The following is a 19,366-nucleotide window of genomic DNA, read 5'->3' as shown; positions in this document are numbered from 1 at the left end:
ATCCTAAACATGTTGGACGCAGGCAGGTGTATTTTTATCCTGTGACCTCCGCCAACCTGTGATAACTGAGAATGAGACAGGCTGTGTCCTCAGACCCTCTTTTTGCCGTCTCTGCAGCCTAGTGGCTCCTTTCCGACCCCACCCGTGTGCCTGCGGCTCCTCCCCTCTTTCTTCCATCAAGCCTGAGCTTGGGAGAGAATCTGATAAACTTCTTACATTGTAACCTTTAAGTGAAGGAATGAGACGTTAGGGGTGGCTTTGAGGCACAAGTGAGGCAGTGCAGAAGGAATTTGAGGGTGGGAGGGGGCCTTCTTGAATCTGAGCGATTCAGACCGTGTAAGTAACCTTTTCGTTCTTTATTTGACTGGGCTTATACCAAACACTGTTTCTCTTTTATTAATCTCAAACACGATATCTTTCAATTCAGTAAATATCTGAGGGACAGAAGCCAAGCTAGGTGCTGTTGGTCACAGCCCTGGAGGACAGAATGGCAGAAGTAAATACTCCATGAATACAGGCAATAGAAATCTGTGCAAAATGTCAAAAACAGAGAAGAGGGAGCAGTTCATTCATTGGAAGGAGTGGGGCAGATTAAGGAAAAAATCAGAATGAAAGGTAACATTAGACATTGGGTGTCTAGAGGAATAGGATTTTGCCAGGCAGCTGGAGGAAAGGCAGCCCAGACAGAGGAACCAGCATAAGCAAAGGCAGGGTGGTGGGAAGAGTTATGGGAAATGGAGAAAAGACTGGTGAGGCAGGAGTGGAGGGTACTGAGACTTACAAATGGCGGACAGAGATTGCAGCTGGCTTACGAAGGGCTGTGTGAAGGTATTCACACCTAATGGTTTTTAAAGAGGGGGGCAAATAGGTCCAAAATGCCTGGCAGCCCACACAGACTAGACTGGATCCTGGGCACATAGACTTGCCAAGCCTCATACAAACTGTTACAACCTGATTAAGAGTCTCTCATCCAGAGTTTTTATTCCTGGTCCTTCGCTGACTGCCACTTTTTTTAAAACAAACTGGGGGATATGATCTCACACAGGATGTCATACTAACCAAATATGTATTCTGCCAAGTGAGGCCAGTTTTTTTAAAAAAAACCATCCACTGTCACCACTATTTCATGAAATGAAAGGCATTTTAATACCAAGGAAAAGCACAAAGGCTACACTTGCAAGATGAAGGCAGTCCTTTACATTTAATAAATTTAGATTTCTGAAAAACTTGCGATCTTGTCCTCATTTTTCTCTGCCATCACAACTTGCTCCTGTCCTGCAGGTGGGGTTTGGAAAACAAGCATCTAGATCAGTTTGTCCATCCTTGCTTTATACAGGAGCAGGCGAGGAAGCGCAGCAAGATTGAGCGAGTTGTGTGCTCATAAAGAGATGCGGGGACCAGAGGCCACACTTCTTGACCCCTGCGAGGCACAACTCTTTCCACCTCAGAATACCATCACTCCCACCTCTCATTATTCCTCCAGGCAGCCTCTTGTCTTGGCCTCTCAGACACCTATTCTGAATCACTAGAATCCATCCCTGATGCTTGGACATTTGCACATGCTCTCATCCCACCAGGCCTGAATCACCACATCAAAGCCGCTTTCAAGGTTCCCTCTTACACAGGGTCAGTCTAGTTCAGGCACATCTGTCCTTGATTTGCTGTGCTGTTTTGCATCACTTTTTAACTCCTTTGGGTTAGCTCCTCAAACACATGATTCACTTCTGAAGGATAGTGACCATGTCTTCTGTTTCTTACTTCATTTTGGAGCTGTGATGTTACTGCTTCAATACCTTGCATAGTTCTGGGAGCATTTTAGGCGATGAATGAATTTACTCAGGAAAAACTAAGTTATTCCCAGCCCACAAAGGCTTCTTTATATGCCACTCTTCCTCTCCTCAGAGTTTCCTGAAGCAGCCTCCTTGTTTCTGTAGGTCGAGTCTCCCCAGCCTCCAGACCTCGAGGCATGGCTGCAGTGATCAGTGTTCCTAACCATAAATCAGGAAAGGTTTCTAAGTCTGGCTTATGGGACACCAAGACAGAGATGGAACCCGTCCCAGGAAACAGTGCTTGTCACGACTGTAATCCTGGTGGACTCCAGCAGTCCTTGCTCAGAAACAGCTGTGCATTTCAAACACACAGTTTCTAGTGGTTTCATACAGAAGGGTACAGTCTAAAAATTAATTACGTTTCCCCCATTGTAATAGCAACCACAGTCGATAAGGTCTACCAGAACAACCAAACAAACCAAAAAAAAAAAAAGATTTTTGTTTTGTTTTGATTTGGGGAAAATTAGACTTGTAAGAGGTAAGAGGTAGAGATAAATATAGATTAGAGATACACGAGATACACACACAATTAGAAATTGAATTAGGGCTGATCTTACATTACTTTTTTTTTTTGAGACAGGGTCTCACTCTGTCATCCAGGCTGAGTGCAGTAGCATGATCTTGGCTCACTTGGCAACCTCTGCCTTCAGGTTCAAGCAATTCTCATGCCTCAGTCTTCAGAGCAGCTGAGATTACAGGCGCCCACCATTATGCCCAGCTAATTTTTGTATTTTTAATAGAGACAGGGTTGCAGTAAGCAGGCTAGGATGATCTTGAACTCCTGACCTTGTGATCCTCCTGCCTTGGCCCCCCCAAAGTGCTGGGATGTGAGCCACAGTGACCATTTTTTAAATTTAACAGATGTAAAGATCTAGTATTTCTAAAATTTATAAACTATCCATAAATGTTTTAAACAGTAATCCATAAATATTTTTAACAATGGTCATTTAACATCTTACAGCTGAATTTCTGGGGTAGTTCTGAAGGGATGGTTCATGTTGGTTGAATGCAGAGCAGCCACAGAGAAGTTTGATTGCAGCACTTTTTCTACATTTGGGATAAACTGATCTAAGGCAATTTGGCCGTCAGAGATTGATAAGGGCTATAGGTTTTCTCCTCTGCAACTTCCCTACCAACAGCTAAATTACCATGAATCCAAGTTCACTGATGGAATTCTGCCATAAACCCACACATGCATTAGCAACCAGGCTTAGTTAACCAGCCTGTTCTTATAAGCTCAAGGAAGTCCTAGCTCATTGTCCTTCTAGGCCTGTGTTCTATAGGCAGGACTCAGCTAGGCTTCTAGTCCCCTTCAGGCTTTGGAGTCCTGCACTCAGCTAAAGGCCCTAGAAAAACTCTACTCCGAAGGGTAGTCAGCTGCTGGATTCAATGCAATCTCATGTCTTGGGTATAGAAGCAGAGAAGTCACCTGTATCTTATTTCTTGTTAATACATATGTCTGAGGCACCTTTCATGTCACCAGTGAAAAATTATTTCTCATATCCCTTGTGCTAATTAGCATACCCTGGAGTGCCCATCAGAGAAGACAGTAGTTGAACCCTCTAAAAAGAAGTGGACACCTCATTACAGATTTTTAAATGCTTACTAAAGACTCCTGGATAATATATTCCTGAATAAGGCACTTCAGATGTTATCCAACCACCCTTAGGGTGTAAATTAAAACTAAGTAACATGCCCCGGCACATAGTACATGCTGAACTATTTTAGGATGCTTATGAACAAGATAACACATTGAGGACGAGGCTTGTACATTCGGTTATCCATAATGGTTTTTATTTGCCCATGAGTGTTTATCACAGACAGGTTTATTCTCATGTTCCTGCTTATAGAAAAATAAAATAGTTTGGGGCTTCTTAATCTCCAGATTAATAATAAGGATTTTCAAATTAGCTTACAAAGAAATAAAAAGATCGGACAATGTCTACGAGCTACTGATTTAAAAAATGAGAACAGGCCAGGCACGGTAGCTCATGCCTGTAATCCCAGCACTTTGGGAGGCCGAGGCAGGCGGATCACCTGAGGTCAGGAGTTCAAGACCAGCCTGGCCAACATGGTGAAATCCCATGTCTACTAAAAATACAAAAATTAGCCTGGCATGGTGGCAGGCGCCTGTAATCCCAGCTACTCAGGAGGCTGAGGCAGGAGAATCGCTGGAACCCAGGAGGTAGAGGTTGCAGTTAGCCATTATCAGGCCATTGCACTCCAGCCTAGGGGACAAGAGCGAGACTTTGTCTCAAAAAAAAAAAGAGAAAAAGAGAATAAAAGTGATGGTGAAGTGTCCTTTATTCATGAACTCATTCTCCTCATTGTTGTGCCCCTAGGGCTCATGCAAGGATAGTAAATTAAGACAGGGAAATCTTTAGGCTGTGGCAATCAAGTGAAGTCCTAGGCCATGGGTAAGCAAACGTTGTCGGAAACAGGCCAGATAGTAAATATTTTAGGCTTTGTGCCTTTGCAGACCATATATTCTGTGTTGCTTCGATGTAGTGCCAGAGAAGCCTTGACAGTTCCGTATGTAAACAGGGGGTGTATCTCTCGTCCAGTAGAATTGTATTTACCAAAACAGGCAGAGGACAAGATTTGACCAGTAGACTGTGGTTTGCCAGCCCCCTGCCCTATGCCAGCCCTGATTCAGAGAGAGGTTTTCACAAAGATGTTGTAAACTTCCAAATGACAACAGCCTTTTTAGCAGCCACCATCAAGTCTACTCACCTCCCATAAACCACCTCCCACAAACTACGCACAAGGGGTAGTTACTGTACTACCCCTTCTCTGTAAAGTGCGTTTCTATCACTCTTCACTCTTTCAGCCGGGCTTGGACCCAGCTCCTTGACAGCCACAGGCAACCTCGAATATCCTACACTTTGTGTATCAGCTTGAGGGGAGTTTGCATTTGTTGCCATTATTACATGTAAACTTGTTTGCAGGAATTATCACTGAATTCAAGGGCTGGCAGATACTTTTGTTTATACAAATACATTTTAACCCAATTAACTGTGAGGCGAAGGTAAAAAAGAAAGACAGTATGGAAATGTCGAGTCATTTGGAACCACCTGCTATAAGAGAGATCCTGAGTGTCTCTACACAAATATTAATATAACTCAGCAGGCGTATTTGTTGAGCTTCCTACTATGTACAAGAAACCAAGTTAAATACTATATTCCGAATACGAAACAAAGAAGGCCTTTGTCTTTATAGAATTTACAAATCATAGAAACACTGAAGCAACTCTAATCAAAGAGGATTTTAACTTTCTAAGGTGAGATAAACACAAAAGTGCCCTCGGGGGTTCAGAAGGAAAATGTTCAATCCGGAGGAACAAAGGATGGAGGAGGTGGTTATTTCAATTGGGCCTTCAGTGTGCAAAAGAACAACATATGGAAGCCAACAGCCCCCTGAGGGTCTCTTGCGGATGTGCCAGGCATTACACAGATCCTAACGTCTCATTCAAGATTTTGTAGGAAATCGTGGGAGGTAAGCCGGGGGGAATCAGAGCGCAGAGGTCCCTGGATACCAGCTGAAGTATGTGGCCTCATCTCAGGAGGGAGAGGAAGCAGGAGCTCCTGAGGATGTGTGAGCGGGAGAGCCATGTGATTAGAGCCACGAGGGGAAGGATGGGAAGTAAAGGGAAGAGCTCCAGTGAGCAGGGGAACCAGATACTGAAATAGTCAACATGAACCATAATGAGAACCTTGCAGTGAGAATAGGGGTAAAAGAAAGCATACGGATTCTCAGTAAAGAGCCTCTAGGATTTGACCACCGACTGAATGTAAGAAAACAAGCAGATGGCATTGCTGACAGGGCTCTGATGTGGTTCAGTCAAAAGTCAGACATGGGTTCAAATTTCAAATGTACCATTTACTAAAAATGTGAATTCTGTGCTTCAGTTTCCTCATCTGTAAAACGGAGCTGATAACGTTGAACTCATAGGAGATAATACATTTAAAGAGCATGGATACAGTAAGCACTCAATAAATGATAGCTGTTGATATTATATATTCTTGGGAAGGTGAAAGTGTGGTCATGACGGCTCTGAGTTATTGGGAAAATCTATGTGTGAAATGGTATCTCATGGTTTTTATTTGCATTTCTCTAATGATTAGTGGTGTTAGGCATTTTTTCATATGCTTGTTGGCCACATATGTGTTTTCTTTTGAGAAGTGTCTGTTCATATCCTTTGCCCATTTTTTAATGTGTTTTGTTTTGGTTTGGTTTGGCTTTGGTTTTTTGATTTAAGTTCCTGACAGATTCTGGATATGTGACCTTTGTCACATGCGTAGTTGCAAATATTTTCTGTCATTATATAGGTTGTCCATTTATTCTGTTGATAGTTGCTTCTGCTGTGTAGAAGTTCTTTTTTTTAATCAGGTCCCACTGGTCAATTTTTGTTTTTGTTGCAATTGCTTTTGGAGTCTTCATCATGAAATCTTTGCCAGGGCCGACATCCAGGATAGTATTTCCTAGGTTCCTAGGTTTTCTTCTAGCTTTTTCATAGTTTTTGGTTTTACATTTAAGTCTTTATTTCATCTTGAGTTGATTTTTGTATATGGTGTAAGGAAGGGGTCCAGTTTCAATCTGCATATGGCTGGCCAGTTATCCCAGTACTACTTAGTGAATAGGAAGTCCTTTCCCCATTGTTTGTTATTGTTGGCTTTGTCAAAGATCAGAGAGTTTGGGTTTATTTCAGAGTTCTCTATTCTGTTCTGTTGGCATATGTGTTTTATTTTTGTGCCAGTACCATGATGTTTTGGCTACTATAACCTTGTAGTATAGTTTGAAGTTGAGTAGTATGATGCCTCTAGCTTTGTTCTTTTTGCTTAGGATTGCTTTGTCTCTTTGGGCTCTTTTTTGATTCCACATGAATTTTAGAATTTTTTTTTCTGATTCTGTGAAAAACGTCATTGCTAGTTTGATAGGAATAACACTGAATCTGTATATTGCTTTGGGTAGTATGGCTATTTTAACAATATTGATTCTTCCTATCCATGAGCATGGAAAGTTTTTCCATTTGTGCCATCTCTGATTTCTCTGAGCAGTGTTTCGTAATTCTCATTGTGGAGCTCTTGTATCTCCCTGGATAGCTGTTTTCCTTTTATTCTTTTTGTGGCTATTGTGAATGGAACTGCATTCTTGATTTGGCTCTCAGCTTTGACATTATTGGTGTATAGAAATGCCACTGATTCATGTTAATTGATTTTGTATCTTGAAACTTTGCTGAAGTTGTTTATCAGATCTAGGAGCCTTTGGGCAGAGACTGGGATTGTCTAGGTGTAGAATCATATCATCTACAAAGATAACTTCCTCTCTTCCTATTTTCTTTCTTTCTCTTGCCTGATTGCTCTGGCTAGGACTTCCATCTACTATGAGGAATAGAAGTGGTGAGAGTGGGTATCCTCATCTTGTTCTGGTTCCTAAGGGGAATGCTTCCAGCTTTTGCCCCTTCAGTATGTTGTTAGCTATGAATTTGTTATAAAAGACTCTTACTACTTTGAGATATGTTCCTTCAATGCTCAGTTTGTTGAGATAGGACATTTTTATCACCCCCAGAAGTTCCATTGGATGGTGCTGCTCTACACGATATCAATAATTTGTAAGCTTTAAAGAGTTTTGTGCTCTAATGGCTACATTTCCTACTTGGTTTCTACCTCACTTCTTACCCTTCAAGTTTATCCTTGACTAAACCAGTGTTGAGCCTTCATCAGCTGGTCCCCAACAAAGCATACTGTGTGTATATAGGTCTCTTTCTCACTGTGAATTTCTGACAAAGACATTGCAAAGCTAAACACCAGGTATTTTTTTGATAGGCACTCAGGTGTTTTCTAGACTTATTCTTATTTATTTAGTTAGTTTTTGGAGACAGAGTCTCGCTGCATCACCTAGGCTGGAGTACAGTGACACAATCTCAGCTCACTGCAACCTCCACCCTCCAGGTTCAAGTGATTCTTGTGCCTTAGCCTCCCAAGTAGCTGGGGCTACAGGTGCATGGCATCATGCCAAGCTAATTTTTGTATTTTTATTAGAGATGGGGTTTCGCCATGTTGGCCTTGGCTGATCCTGGCCTCATGTGATCCCCCTACCTAATGTCCCAAAGTGCTGGAATTCTAGGTGTGAGCCACTGCGCCCTCCCTTCCTGTGCTTATTCTCATTATTGCTACAAATATAATTAATAAAGCCAGATTCAGTAATTTTAAAGATACAGCTAATACTCTTAGTTCCCATAGGCACAGTCCTTCATGCCAAGTATGAGCTCCAGGAAGGTTTAAAGATAGCCCTGTAGGTTTGTTAGCTTCCTATTGCTGCTGTGGAAATTACAACTCACTTTGTGGCTTTTGCCAACACAGACTTATTCTCTTGCAGTTCTGGAGGTCAGACGTCTGAAATCAGCGTCCATGGGCTAAAGTTAAGTTGCTGGCAGGCTGGCTTCTTCTAGAGTCTCTGAGGGGAGGATGGTTTCCTTTCCGTTTTCAGTTTCTGGTGACCACCTATATTCCTTGGCTTTGGGCCCCTTCCTTCATCTTTGAAGTGCATCACTCCAGCCTCTGCTTCTGACATCACATCACCTTTTCCTCTTTGTAGTCGTATCTCCCTCTGCCTCTGTCTGATAAGGACACTTGTGATTACATTTAAGGACAACTCAAATGATCTAAAATAATCCCCTCATCTCAAGATCCTTAACTTACATGTGCAAAATCCCTTTTGTTATGTAAGGTAACACTCACAGGTTCCAAGAATTGGGATATGGTTGTATTGGGGGCCTTCGTTATTCCAGCAGTCCCTGACCTTGTTTGAAAACAATGGAACTATGGAACTGGTTTTATGGAAGACAATTTTTCCACAGATCAGTGAAAAGGGGTGTGAGGAAATGGTTTGGGGATGATTCAATCACATTACATTTACTGTGCACTTTATTTCTATTATTACATTATAATATATATAATGAAATAATTATACAACTCACCATGATGTGGAATCAGTGGAAGCCCTGAACTTGTTTCCCTGCAACTAGATGCTCCCATCTGGGGGTGATGGGACACAGTGACAGATCATCAGGCATTAGAATGTCATGAGGAATGGGCAAGCTAGATCCCTCACATGAGCAGTTCACAATAGGGTTCACTCTCCTATGAGAATGTAATGCCATCGCTGATCTGGCAGGAGGCAGAGCTCAGGTGCTCATGCGAGCGATGGGGATCGACTGTAAATACAGATGAAGCTGTGCTCGCTCACCCGCCACTCACCTCCTGCTGTGCAGCTCAGTTCCTAACAGCCATGCACTGATACAGGGAATAATACAAGGTTGGGGACCCTTGCATTATTCAGTCTCCCATAAGGTTACATAGAGTACTGGTTAAAAAAATTTTACCCTTACCAGATTTCTCTATCCAGGGCTTTGAAATGAAGCTTTGGAATTTGATGAAAGCATGAGGTGTTTGTAATTGTGTTGACAGATATTAAAATGTCTGATGATGCTGGTGACACCTTAGCCACTGGAGACAAAGCAGAAGTTACTGAGATGCCCAATAGTGATTCTTTACCTGAAGATGCAGAAGTGCACTGTGATTCAGCTGCAGTTTCACATGAGCCAACACTGGCTGACCCCAGAGAGGACGGGCATGAAAATGCAGCTGTGCAGGAGGCAGTGGCTGCTGCCACTGGGCCTCCTGTGCAGCCTCAAGATGCCAGCACCATGGAGCCCCCTCTCAATGGAGAAGTGACTAAGGATACACTTGCTGAGTGTATTGATTCCGTCAGCCTTGAGGCAGAACCCAGATCCGAAATACCCCTGCAAGAACAGAATCATCCGGTAAGAATGGGTCACTTCAACCTAAGTTCATGCTTATACTGAGTGCAGAGCTAGCACTGAGCTCTGTGGGTGGGAATTGGGAGTTTAAAATGTACTGTGACACATCTCTGTCATCAGAAATGTGTTGTATAGTGAGATTAGACATATATGAAAATAATTTGTCATAATATTTGCATTTTGATCAATGCATTATTAACAATAACAGCCACCAATTACTGGACACAAGCTGTGTGCCAGACACTCTGCTAGCCTCTTTATATATTATGTAATTCACTTCATTAACAGTATAAAGCTGAGTGTTACTAACTCCAGCTTATAGCTGTGGCAGCCAGGCTCCAGGATGGTAGCTTGTCCTGGGCTACTTGGTTGTAAATGGAAGATATTGTAATATCAGACATCATGACTCCAGATAATTAGCAAGCCTGATTCCACCCTAAACAAGTTAATGTTTCTTTAAGATCACTTTAAATCTGGCGTATTTTACAAATCCATGGTGGGGACCTTCAGCCTTCAGATCACTGTTTTATTATATTATCACACACCACCTTCCAGGGGAACAGAGGTGGAACACACTCATCACCCCTTCCCTTCAGTGCCTGCACCTATCTCTCAGGGTATGAGATAAGTCAGATCTCCCTGTTGGCACCTGGGCCACCAAGAAGACTCCCAGCAGGGTTTTCCTGGAGCCTTCACCTCCAGTCATGTGGGGCCGGGCAGGGGTGGGAGACTGGGAGACACCCCACACGAAAGGAGGAGACGGGCTGCTCTCCCCTTTCTGTCTGGGATGGCCTGCCTTCTAGAAGGATGGTGCAGGAGGGAGGAACTGGAGTCTTACTTAGCCATCCCCAGCCCTGTTTATCCTGAAGTGTGCCATCACAGATCACACTGTTGAAGTAACTGCTGCATGACATGAGGGACAGGAACTAAACAGGAAACCGGGGGGCCTGGGCTTTCACCATCCAATCTCTCATAAGCTCCATTAGTTTGAGCCAGACGCCCTAATGTCTCTGCACTTCAGCTTTTTCCTCTCTGAAGTGACTAATGTTTTATGACACTTGTATTCAAGATTGGGCTTCCCTCCCACCTACTTCCCTCAAGGGGTTTGATCCTCAGAACTGTCTGAGATAGGCTTCCTCAGGGGCAAGGTGTTTCCCTTCACTGGAAATGTTTAGACAAAAGCCCAACAGTCATTTTATTTATTTATTTATTTTTTTGAGACAGAGTTTCGCTCTTGTTACCAAAGTTGGAGTGCAATCGCACGATCTCGGCTCACCGCAACCTCCGCCTCCTGGGTTCAGGCAATTCTCCTGCCTCAGCCTCCTGAGTAGCTGGGATTACAGGCACACGCCACGGTGCCCAGCTAATTTTTTGTATTTTTAGAGACGGGGTTTCACCATGTTGACCAGGATGGTCTTGATCTCTTGACCTTGTGATCCACCCGCCTCGGCCTCCCAAAGTGCTGGGATTACAGGCGTGAGCCACCGCGCCCGGCCCCAACAGTCATTTCATTGGGATGTTATGGAAGAGATTTGAGGACCAGCTGGGAGTTTGGATCAGATAGGGTAAACATATAACAAATTTTGTTTATTAGTTTCAGGAAGTCACTGGTCCTTTGAAGCCATTTTCAGATGCCCTAAATAATTAAGAGCCCCTACTTAGACCAGAAGTTCTCAACTTCAGCTGAATGTTACAACCACTGGGGGAGATTTAAAATATATTGAATCCTGGGCAATGTGGCAAAACCCTGTCTCCATGAAAAATACAAAAATTAGCCAGGCGTGCACCTGTAGTCCCTGGAAGAGGCAGGAGGATCACCTAAACACAGGTGGTCAAGGCTGCAGTGAGCCAAGATCACATCATTGCACTCCAGCCTGGGGGACAAGAGCAAAAATCTGTCTAAAAAAAAAATAATGGAATAGAATGGAGTGGGATGGAATATGGAATATGGAATGGAATGGAATGAAATATGGAATGGAATTTGTGGGTAACTCCCCATATAGGCACCGAGGAATGAGAGCTAAGCAGAACTCTGGCACAGTTAGGGCTTGAGGAATGTCTCACTTTATAGTGTTACCACTCAGCTATTTCCTTTTATATAACCCTTTATATAATCATATATTAGTTTATAGAATTAGGGCTTGATGAATCCCTTTATATAATCATCTATATATAATCATATAATAGTTAATAGTATGAGTGCCTAAAGAATATTTCCCTACATATATACCCTTAATTATATCTTAGTTCATTTGGAGGAATGCCTAGAGTGGACACAGTACAGAGCATGAATTAAGGAATAAGCAGCTTATAATCGGAGGAATGCCTAAGAGCAGACACAGTGCAGAGCATGATTTAAGGGAAAAACAGTTATGCCAGGACAAGAATCCATGGCCCAGGTGGCAGCGTTCAGTATCGTAAAGATACCCTCTGTATGGCTGGCTTGGGGCGAGAGCCAGACCTCCTGATAAAGGAGTTGTAGGACCTTACTCCAGTTCTTGTGGAAGGCTGCCCTCAGAACGGCAATCCACCTTGGTGACTGTGAACTTTATCAGCTCTTGCTATTGCGCTGCTTGAAAAGTGTCTTCCCATATAACCCATTGGAAGCTGCCAGAAGGTGGCAGTAACCCTGACAGCTCTGTCACTGCTGTGACTTAAAGCATCCTCCTATAAATCTTCTTAGTAGTTTGACCATAGATAGAAGTATTGCACACTATGCACGGCCCACCTTCAAACCTCAGTGACCTAATGGGGGTGGACCCCATGTTTTATTGCTCACGACCCTATCACTATCCTTAAAGATGATTTCACTCACTGCCCTGCCCCCTAACCTATAAACAGTAAATACTCATGCTTCTGGACATTTGGGGCCTCGCCTGACTCTGCTTATAGATGGCGTGGCCCCCCAGCCCAGCTGCGTTTTTCTTGTGCTTCTGTGTTCTGTCTCTTTATTTCTCGGATCCTGTGCCTCAGCACAGCATAAGGCTTACCCCACGACCCTGTGGGGCCATCAGCCCTACAGAATTGAATGGAATATGGAAAGGAATATGAAACAAAATGGAATGGAATATGGAATGGAATGGAATATGGAATTGAATATAGAATGGAATATGGAGTGGAATATAGAATGGAACGGAATATGGGATGGAACTGAATATGGAATGGAACCATATTCAGAGTGGAACCCAGCAAGGTGGAACCGAGAGGATTGGAACTCCACCCTCCCCACCCCCTACAACAGTGGCAGCATTTCAAGGACCTTGAAAAGGGGAGAATTTCCTAATAACGGAGCACCACAGAATTTTCTGAATGCAAATGCAAACACTGGCCACAGAGTTGGGTTGGGCCTATGGCTCTGGATGTGTTGTGTTGGATCAGAAGCTCAGAGCGCAGCAAGGCATGGGGACAGTACCTGGGAATTTGTTGCAAGAAGGGCAAGAAAGCCAATAGGCTGGCTGGAAGGGCCTGGGGGAGAGGATATCACTTTCACCCAGGTCATAGTTAAACCCTTCTGTGTAGGTGCAAATTTAGTCTCTTTTTAAAGATACCAGGAAAAGGGATTCTACTATCTCTCTTAGTAATGTATCTTTTTATTAGAAGTCAGTTTTATGCCTAGTTTTTTATTATTGTTCACTTTTTTCTATTTTATTTGCCTCCTGTTGCATACTCATAAAAAGTCATTTTGTATTAATGAAAACGACTCTTTCCCTGTTTCTCCAGAGCAGAGGGAATTCTACAAAACAAATTCTTGAATCTAAAGTTTGTTACAAGATGGTTGTTTGGATCTTGAACACAGGCCACCCCTAAGGAATGGCAGGTTCTGCAGGAAGTCAAGTACAAAAGCCTGTTTACTTCCATGTACATCTATGTCTGATAAATTCTCATCACCCTTTTAAAAAGGCTAATTTTTGTATTTTTAGTAAAGATGGGGTTTCACCATATTGGCCAGGCTGGTCTTGAACTCCTGACCTTGAGATCTGCCCACCTTGGCCTCCCAAAGTGCTGGGATTACAGGTGTGAGCCACTGCTTCCAGCCTGTTTTGTTTTTTAAATAGATATGAGAGCTAGCAAAGAAGTTGAAGTACAGTCTCACCACTACCACATTCCATAAGTGAAATCAAGTCTCAGATCACATTGCGCCACACTGACATTTTTTTAGTGAAATAGTATTTAAGAGAGTTGAAAATGGTTTATGAGAACTCTTTCTCTTATAGGCTTGAGAACATCCCATTGTTTAGGTGCTTTGACCTCCACTGTGAGTGAAAGGTTTACTCAAGGCAACTGCCTAGATTTCAGAGCTAAGATTTCATCACTCATTGCTGGCATCGAGTTACTAGAATTCCCCAAAGTTCAAAGCTTGATGGAAGACCCAGGGCAAAATCTTTTGTAACACCCTCTTCATGTAAAACTAGGGGGAGTCTAAAATATACTTAGCCATCTACAAATCTTGAATACCTTTTAAATTTTTTATTTTTATGTATTTATTTGAGATAGGGTCTCCCTCTATCACCCAGGCTGGAGTGCAGTGGTGTGATCTTGGCTCACTGCAACCTCTGCCTCCCAGATTGAAGTAATTCTCCTGCTTCAGCCACCGGAGTAGCTGGAAATATAGACATCTACCACCATGCCAGGCTAATTTTTGTATTTTAAGTAGAGATAGGGTTTCACCATGTTAGCCAGGCTGGTCTCAAACTCCTGACCTCAGATGATCCACCTGCCACGGCCTCCCAAAGTGCTAGGATTACAGATATGAGCCGCAGCCCCCATCCCCGCTCCTCCCTTTTTAAAAATAGAGTCTCTCTCTGTTGCCTAGGCTTGAGTAAAGTAGCAAGATCATAGCTCACTGCAGTCTTGAACTCCTGGATTCAGGTGATCCTCTTGCCTCACCCTACCAAGTAGATAGGACTACATGTGCACACCACCACACCTGGCTAATTTTTGAATTTTTCTGTAGATACCAGGTCTTGCCATGTTGCCCAGGCTGGTCTTGAACTCCTGGCCTCAAGAGATCCTCCTGCCTCAGCCTTCCAAAGTGCAGGAATTACAGGAGTGAGCCACCACGGCCAGCTCCTTGAATACCTTTATTTTTACCATCTAGAACCCCTTTCAGATATTCAGAATGCTAGTAAATGGTACACCATGTTTACCAATTGAAACCCATTTTTGCAATTCAATATGGTAATTGGCAAAGTATCCCATGTTACTAGAGATACAGATAATAGAATCTCTATAATACTGCCTCCAAAGTATGGCTTTCCTGATTGGAATGCTCGCTGACCACCTGAACTATGCATATTTTATTGGAATGCTGACAGTACTCGGATTGTAGGTTAATCTAAGTAGCACCCATAATGTCACAATATGCATGTAGAAGCATTCTGATGTAAATAACTGAAATCGGCATACTAAAAGATGGTTAAAAGAAAAAGTGAGAGTCAGAAGATAGGTCTGGACACCATCAGAATAGGACACTCTAAGGCAGATGTAAAAGTAGGTGAGCTTTGGATGGTACCAAGAGGTCAAGTAAGGAATAACAAGACTACAATGAGTCCATGGCTTTGACTACAGGAAGCCCCTTGACCTTGATGAGAATGATTTCATGAACTAGCAGCCACAGGAGTCTTGCTGTGGAGGGAGGAAGGACAAGGGAGGTAAATACAGAAGATAAGCACACCAGGCTGGAGAGCAGTGGCACAATCTCAGCTCTGCCTCCTGGGTTCAAGTGATTCTCCTGACTCCGCCTCCGGAGTAGCTGGAACTACAGGCGTGTACCACCACACCCGGCTAAGTTTTGTATTTTTAGTCAAGACGAGGTTTCACCGCCTCAGCCTCCTAAAGTACTGGGATTACAGGTGTGAGCCACCATGCCCGGCCAGGGTAAGCACCTTTTTTAAGAGACAAAGAAGAAAGATGTGGAGCAGACACCAGATAAGTTTGAAAGAAACATTTTGTCCATGTTGTGATTTTCATTTGTTGGCTTTAAGATAGAGGAATCATGTGCATGGTTAAATGTGATCTATCTAGAAAGCATGGATAGAAATGTAGCCTGGGCTGGGCAGCAGCAATCCCTGCTACTCGGGGGCGAAGGCAAGAGAATCATGTGAACCTGAGAGGCAGAGGCTACAGTGAGCTGAGATGATGCCATCGTACTCCAGCGTGGGTGACAGAGTGAGACTCCATCTCAAAAGAAAGAAAAGTATCCTGTACAGGGAAGCAGTCTGTGTAGAAAAAGCTGAAAAGCCAGGAAAGAGGAAAACCAAGCTACCCAAATCAGCAGACGTGTAGAGGGAGGTGCTGTGGTACCCAAGAGGAAGGGAGGAAATAATTGTGAGTCGCAGATTTGTTTTTAGATGGGCTTTTGGTGGAGGCCACTGTGTGTTTTTGTGCATAAAAAGAACTACTCAAACGTTGTATTGGGTTTAAACAATTTGTGTTCCATCTATGAGGATGACAAACTCAAAAAACCAATCCTTAGGCTTTACGTGACTCTCACAAATCTCACTGTTTAGAACTGTAGCAAAATTGAACAGTCACTTTCAAGGTCCTTTTGATTAATGTTTGGTTTGGTCCTTTTTACCAACTTAAACACCTTTAAATATTTTAAACTGCATTTATAATATATTCTACTTCCTTTTTAAGTACCTTATTTAATTACTTAGACAAAACCTTGCTGTGTACTTAATAATTGTTATAAAGTGGCCAGGCGCTCATGCCTGTAATCCCAGCACTTTGGGAGGCCAGGCCAAGGCTGGCAGATTTCCTGAGCTCAGGAGTTCCCAAACAGCCTGGGCAATACAGTGAAACCCTGTCTCCACTAAAATACAAAACATTAGCCGGGCGTGGTTGGGTGCGCCTGTAGTCCTAGCTACTCAGGAGGCTGAGGCAAGAGAATCGCTTGAACCTGGGAGGCAGAGGTTGCAGTGAGCAGAGATCACACCACTACACTCCAGTCTGGGTGACAGAGAGAGACTCCGTCTCAAATAATAGTAATAATTATTATTATTGTTATAAAGCTATTAAAATAAATTTATAGAGTTGACTTAAAGTCCTCTTAATAATATACAGAAACTTGGGAAGATGTCAGCTTAAAATCTTAAGTCTAATAATTCAATTATTCATTTTTTATTGATTTTCAAAAACTGTCACTCTAATAAGTCAGATTCCTTCAATATTAGTGTACAGAAAAGACCAAATATGCACGAAAATGTGAATACCATGTCTTCAATACATTAAACCTTCCTATATTTTTTTAAATCCTCCCAGAGTTGAATGACACGTATTTACCAAGGAAGAAAATTAGCTGGAAAGGGCCAGGCACAGTGGTTCACACCTGTAATTCCAGCACTTTCGAAGGCTGAGGCGGGCGGAATCATGAGGTTAAGACATCAAAACCATCCTGGCCAACACGGTGAAACCCCGTCTCTACTAAAAAATGCAAAAATTAGCTGGGCGTGGTGGCACACACTGGTAGTCCGAGCTACTCGGGAGGCTGAGGCAGAATTGCTTGAACCCAGGAGGTGGAGGTTGCAGTGAGCCAAGATCACACCACTGCACTCCAGCCTGGGGCCTGGAGATAGAGCAAGACTCTGACTCAAGAAAGAAAGAAAATTAGCTGGAAATAACTGAGGCCATTTTCAATCAGATATTTTGAGAGAGTTTCGGGCTCCAGAGCAATTCTTATCCTCCCAGCTGTTATACTGACCCCCTTTTTAGAGTATCTGTGTCATGAGTTACAAAAATTAAGGAGGGTAGATCACCCTATGAGTTATAAAACTCACAGGTTTCATTGCCCACATCCCTGGATGCAAGTTACATACAGTACCTGATTCTTGAGCTGCTCAAGGAAATAGATCAACCACGTTGCTTCTTCACCTTTAAGATAGGTACATTTATTTTCCATCTAAATGTTAAAGACCTTTGAATTTGATGGAGTTCTGAGATTTTATTTTTTTCTATCTAGTACCTTTAAACTTGATAGCCTAAAATAAATGCATTTTCTGTTTAATGATAAAGATCTTTAAATGGGATACTAGATATGAACATCTCTTTCCTATTTCTAAACAACATTAACTTAGGCTAGGTGCAGTCATCTGTAATCCTAGCATTTCAGGAGGCCAAGATGGAAGGATCACTTGAGACCATGAGTTCAAGACCAGCCTGGGCAACATAGTGAGATCCTCTCTATAAAAAACAATTTTTAAACATTAGCTAGTTGTGGTGGTGCACACCTGTAATCTCAGCCACTGGGGAGGCTGAGGCAGGAAGATTACTTGAGCCTAGGAGTTGGAGGATGCAGTGAGGTGTTATCACACCACACACTACAGCTTGGGCAACAGAGTGAGACCCTGTTTCCGAAAAAAAAAAAAAAAAAGGACTGTGAACTTGATAGAATCCTACATTCTTTTTTAGGACCACACAAAGATTTAGATGTTTAAATGATCTCCGGTTGAGTTTTGAATATCCTTCTTGATCAAGCTAAGTCTGAGTTGCTGTTATAATATAAGGTCATTTTTCTCAGAGTTATGGGGAGTGGGAAGGCAGTTGAGATCATTATCACCTGATGGCTTTATTTTTTCTCTATGAATTAGGATGTGAAGTTGTCTGTCGAAGGAGGTGGGAGTTACAGGGCAGGGAGAGTGAGAAAAAAGTTTAAAAATTCCTCTATTGGTGATAGAGGCAATCTGAGTAGCTCCATGCTGCCTGTTGTAGAGTCTGCTAATTGTGTGACATTAGGTCCATTTAAAGTGGAAAAAGTATTCATGTTGAGATATAATAATTCATCTTTAACATTTAGTCTACATGTTTTACATTAAATATGTGTACTTATTTGTTTATTTTCCATTTAATAACAATTTTTTTTTTTTTTTTTTTTTTTTAGACAGAGTCTCTCTCTGTCACCTAGGCTGGAGTGCAATGGCACGATCTTGGCTCACTGCAACCTCCACCTCCCGGGTTCTTACAATTCTCCTGCCTCAGCCTCCCGAGTAGCTGGGACTACAGGCGCATGCCACCACACCTGGCTAACTTTTTATATTTTAGTAGAGACTGGGTTTCACCGTGTTGCCCAGGCTGGTCTTGAACTCCTGAGCTCAGGCAATCCATCCGCCTCGGCCTCCCAAAGTGCTGGGATTACAAGCGTGAGCCACTGCACCCAGCCAACAAATATTCTTCATAGCTGATTAAGAAGTCACAGCTCAGTGCCAAAGGGCTTTATTAATAAAGCAATTGAAGTAGTCACTTATACAGCAAAAAGTTCTAGACTCATTTAACATTTATTTCCATTTGCTAGTCAATTACCAGCTGTCAGAGCATAATAAATATTATAAATTTGAGTCAGAAGCTGTCACCTCTAATTGTATTAACTCTTCCTAATCATAGGTAGTGATTTGTCCTGTGAAAGAATGATATTAATCACTGATTTCCATCTGTCTTCATAATGGTGTAAAATTGCTGCTGGATTCCATTGCTGAAGTGAAGTAAATCAATGTAGACACCAAAAATGAAAGCAGGCAGTGATGACTCATGAATATTTCCATTCATGTTAACAAGGTTCTCACTGTTTCCAGACAGAAAGAAAAAAAATGACAGCTAACTTTCAAAGCTTTTTGCTTCATAGTCTTAAAAGTATAGTTTTTTCTTGTCATTATTTCTAGCTCGCACTTATGGAGTTCTTCTTATATGCCAGGCACTGTGCCCACAACTTGATATGAATTAT

General features: G+C 42.5%; 1 protein-coding gene across 3 annotated transcripts in view; it reads left to right on the top strand.

The window, feature by feature from the left end:
- Nucleotides 1–19,366, top strand: part of FAM114A1 (family with sequence similarity 114 member A1) — a 77,485-nt gene that overhangs the window by 842 nt on the left and 57,277 nt on the right. For all 3 annotated transcript variants that reach the window (XM_078367391.1, XM_035293886.3, XM_008993473.5), the window contains exon 2: nt 9,299–9,654. Coding sequence is in view for 2 of the 3 variants with exons in the window: in XM_035293886.3 (XP_035149777.1) it covers nt 9,307–9,654 (348 nt within the window). In the remaining variant the exon portion in view is untranslated. The remainder of the gene's footprint in view (nt 1–9,298; nt 9,655–19,366) is intronic.

This window comes from Callithrix jacchus, chromosome 3, assembly GCF_049354715.1.
Source record: "Callithrix jacchus isolate 240 chromosome 3, calJac240_pri, whole genome shotgun sequence".
NCBI classification, from domain to species: domain Eukaryota; kingdom Metazoa; phylum Chordata; class Mammalia; order Primates; family Cebidae; genus Callithrix; species Callithrix jacchus.
Note: the sequence above shows the minus strand (reverse complement) of the source record. Positions and strands in the feature narration are given on the sequence as shown.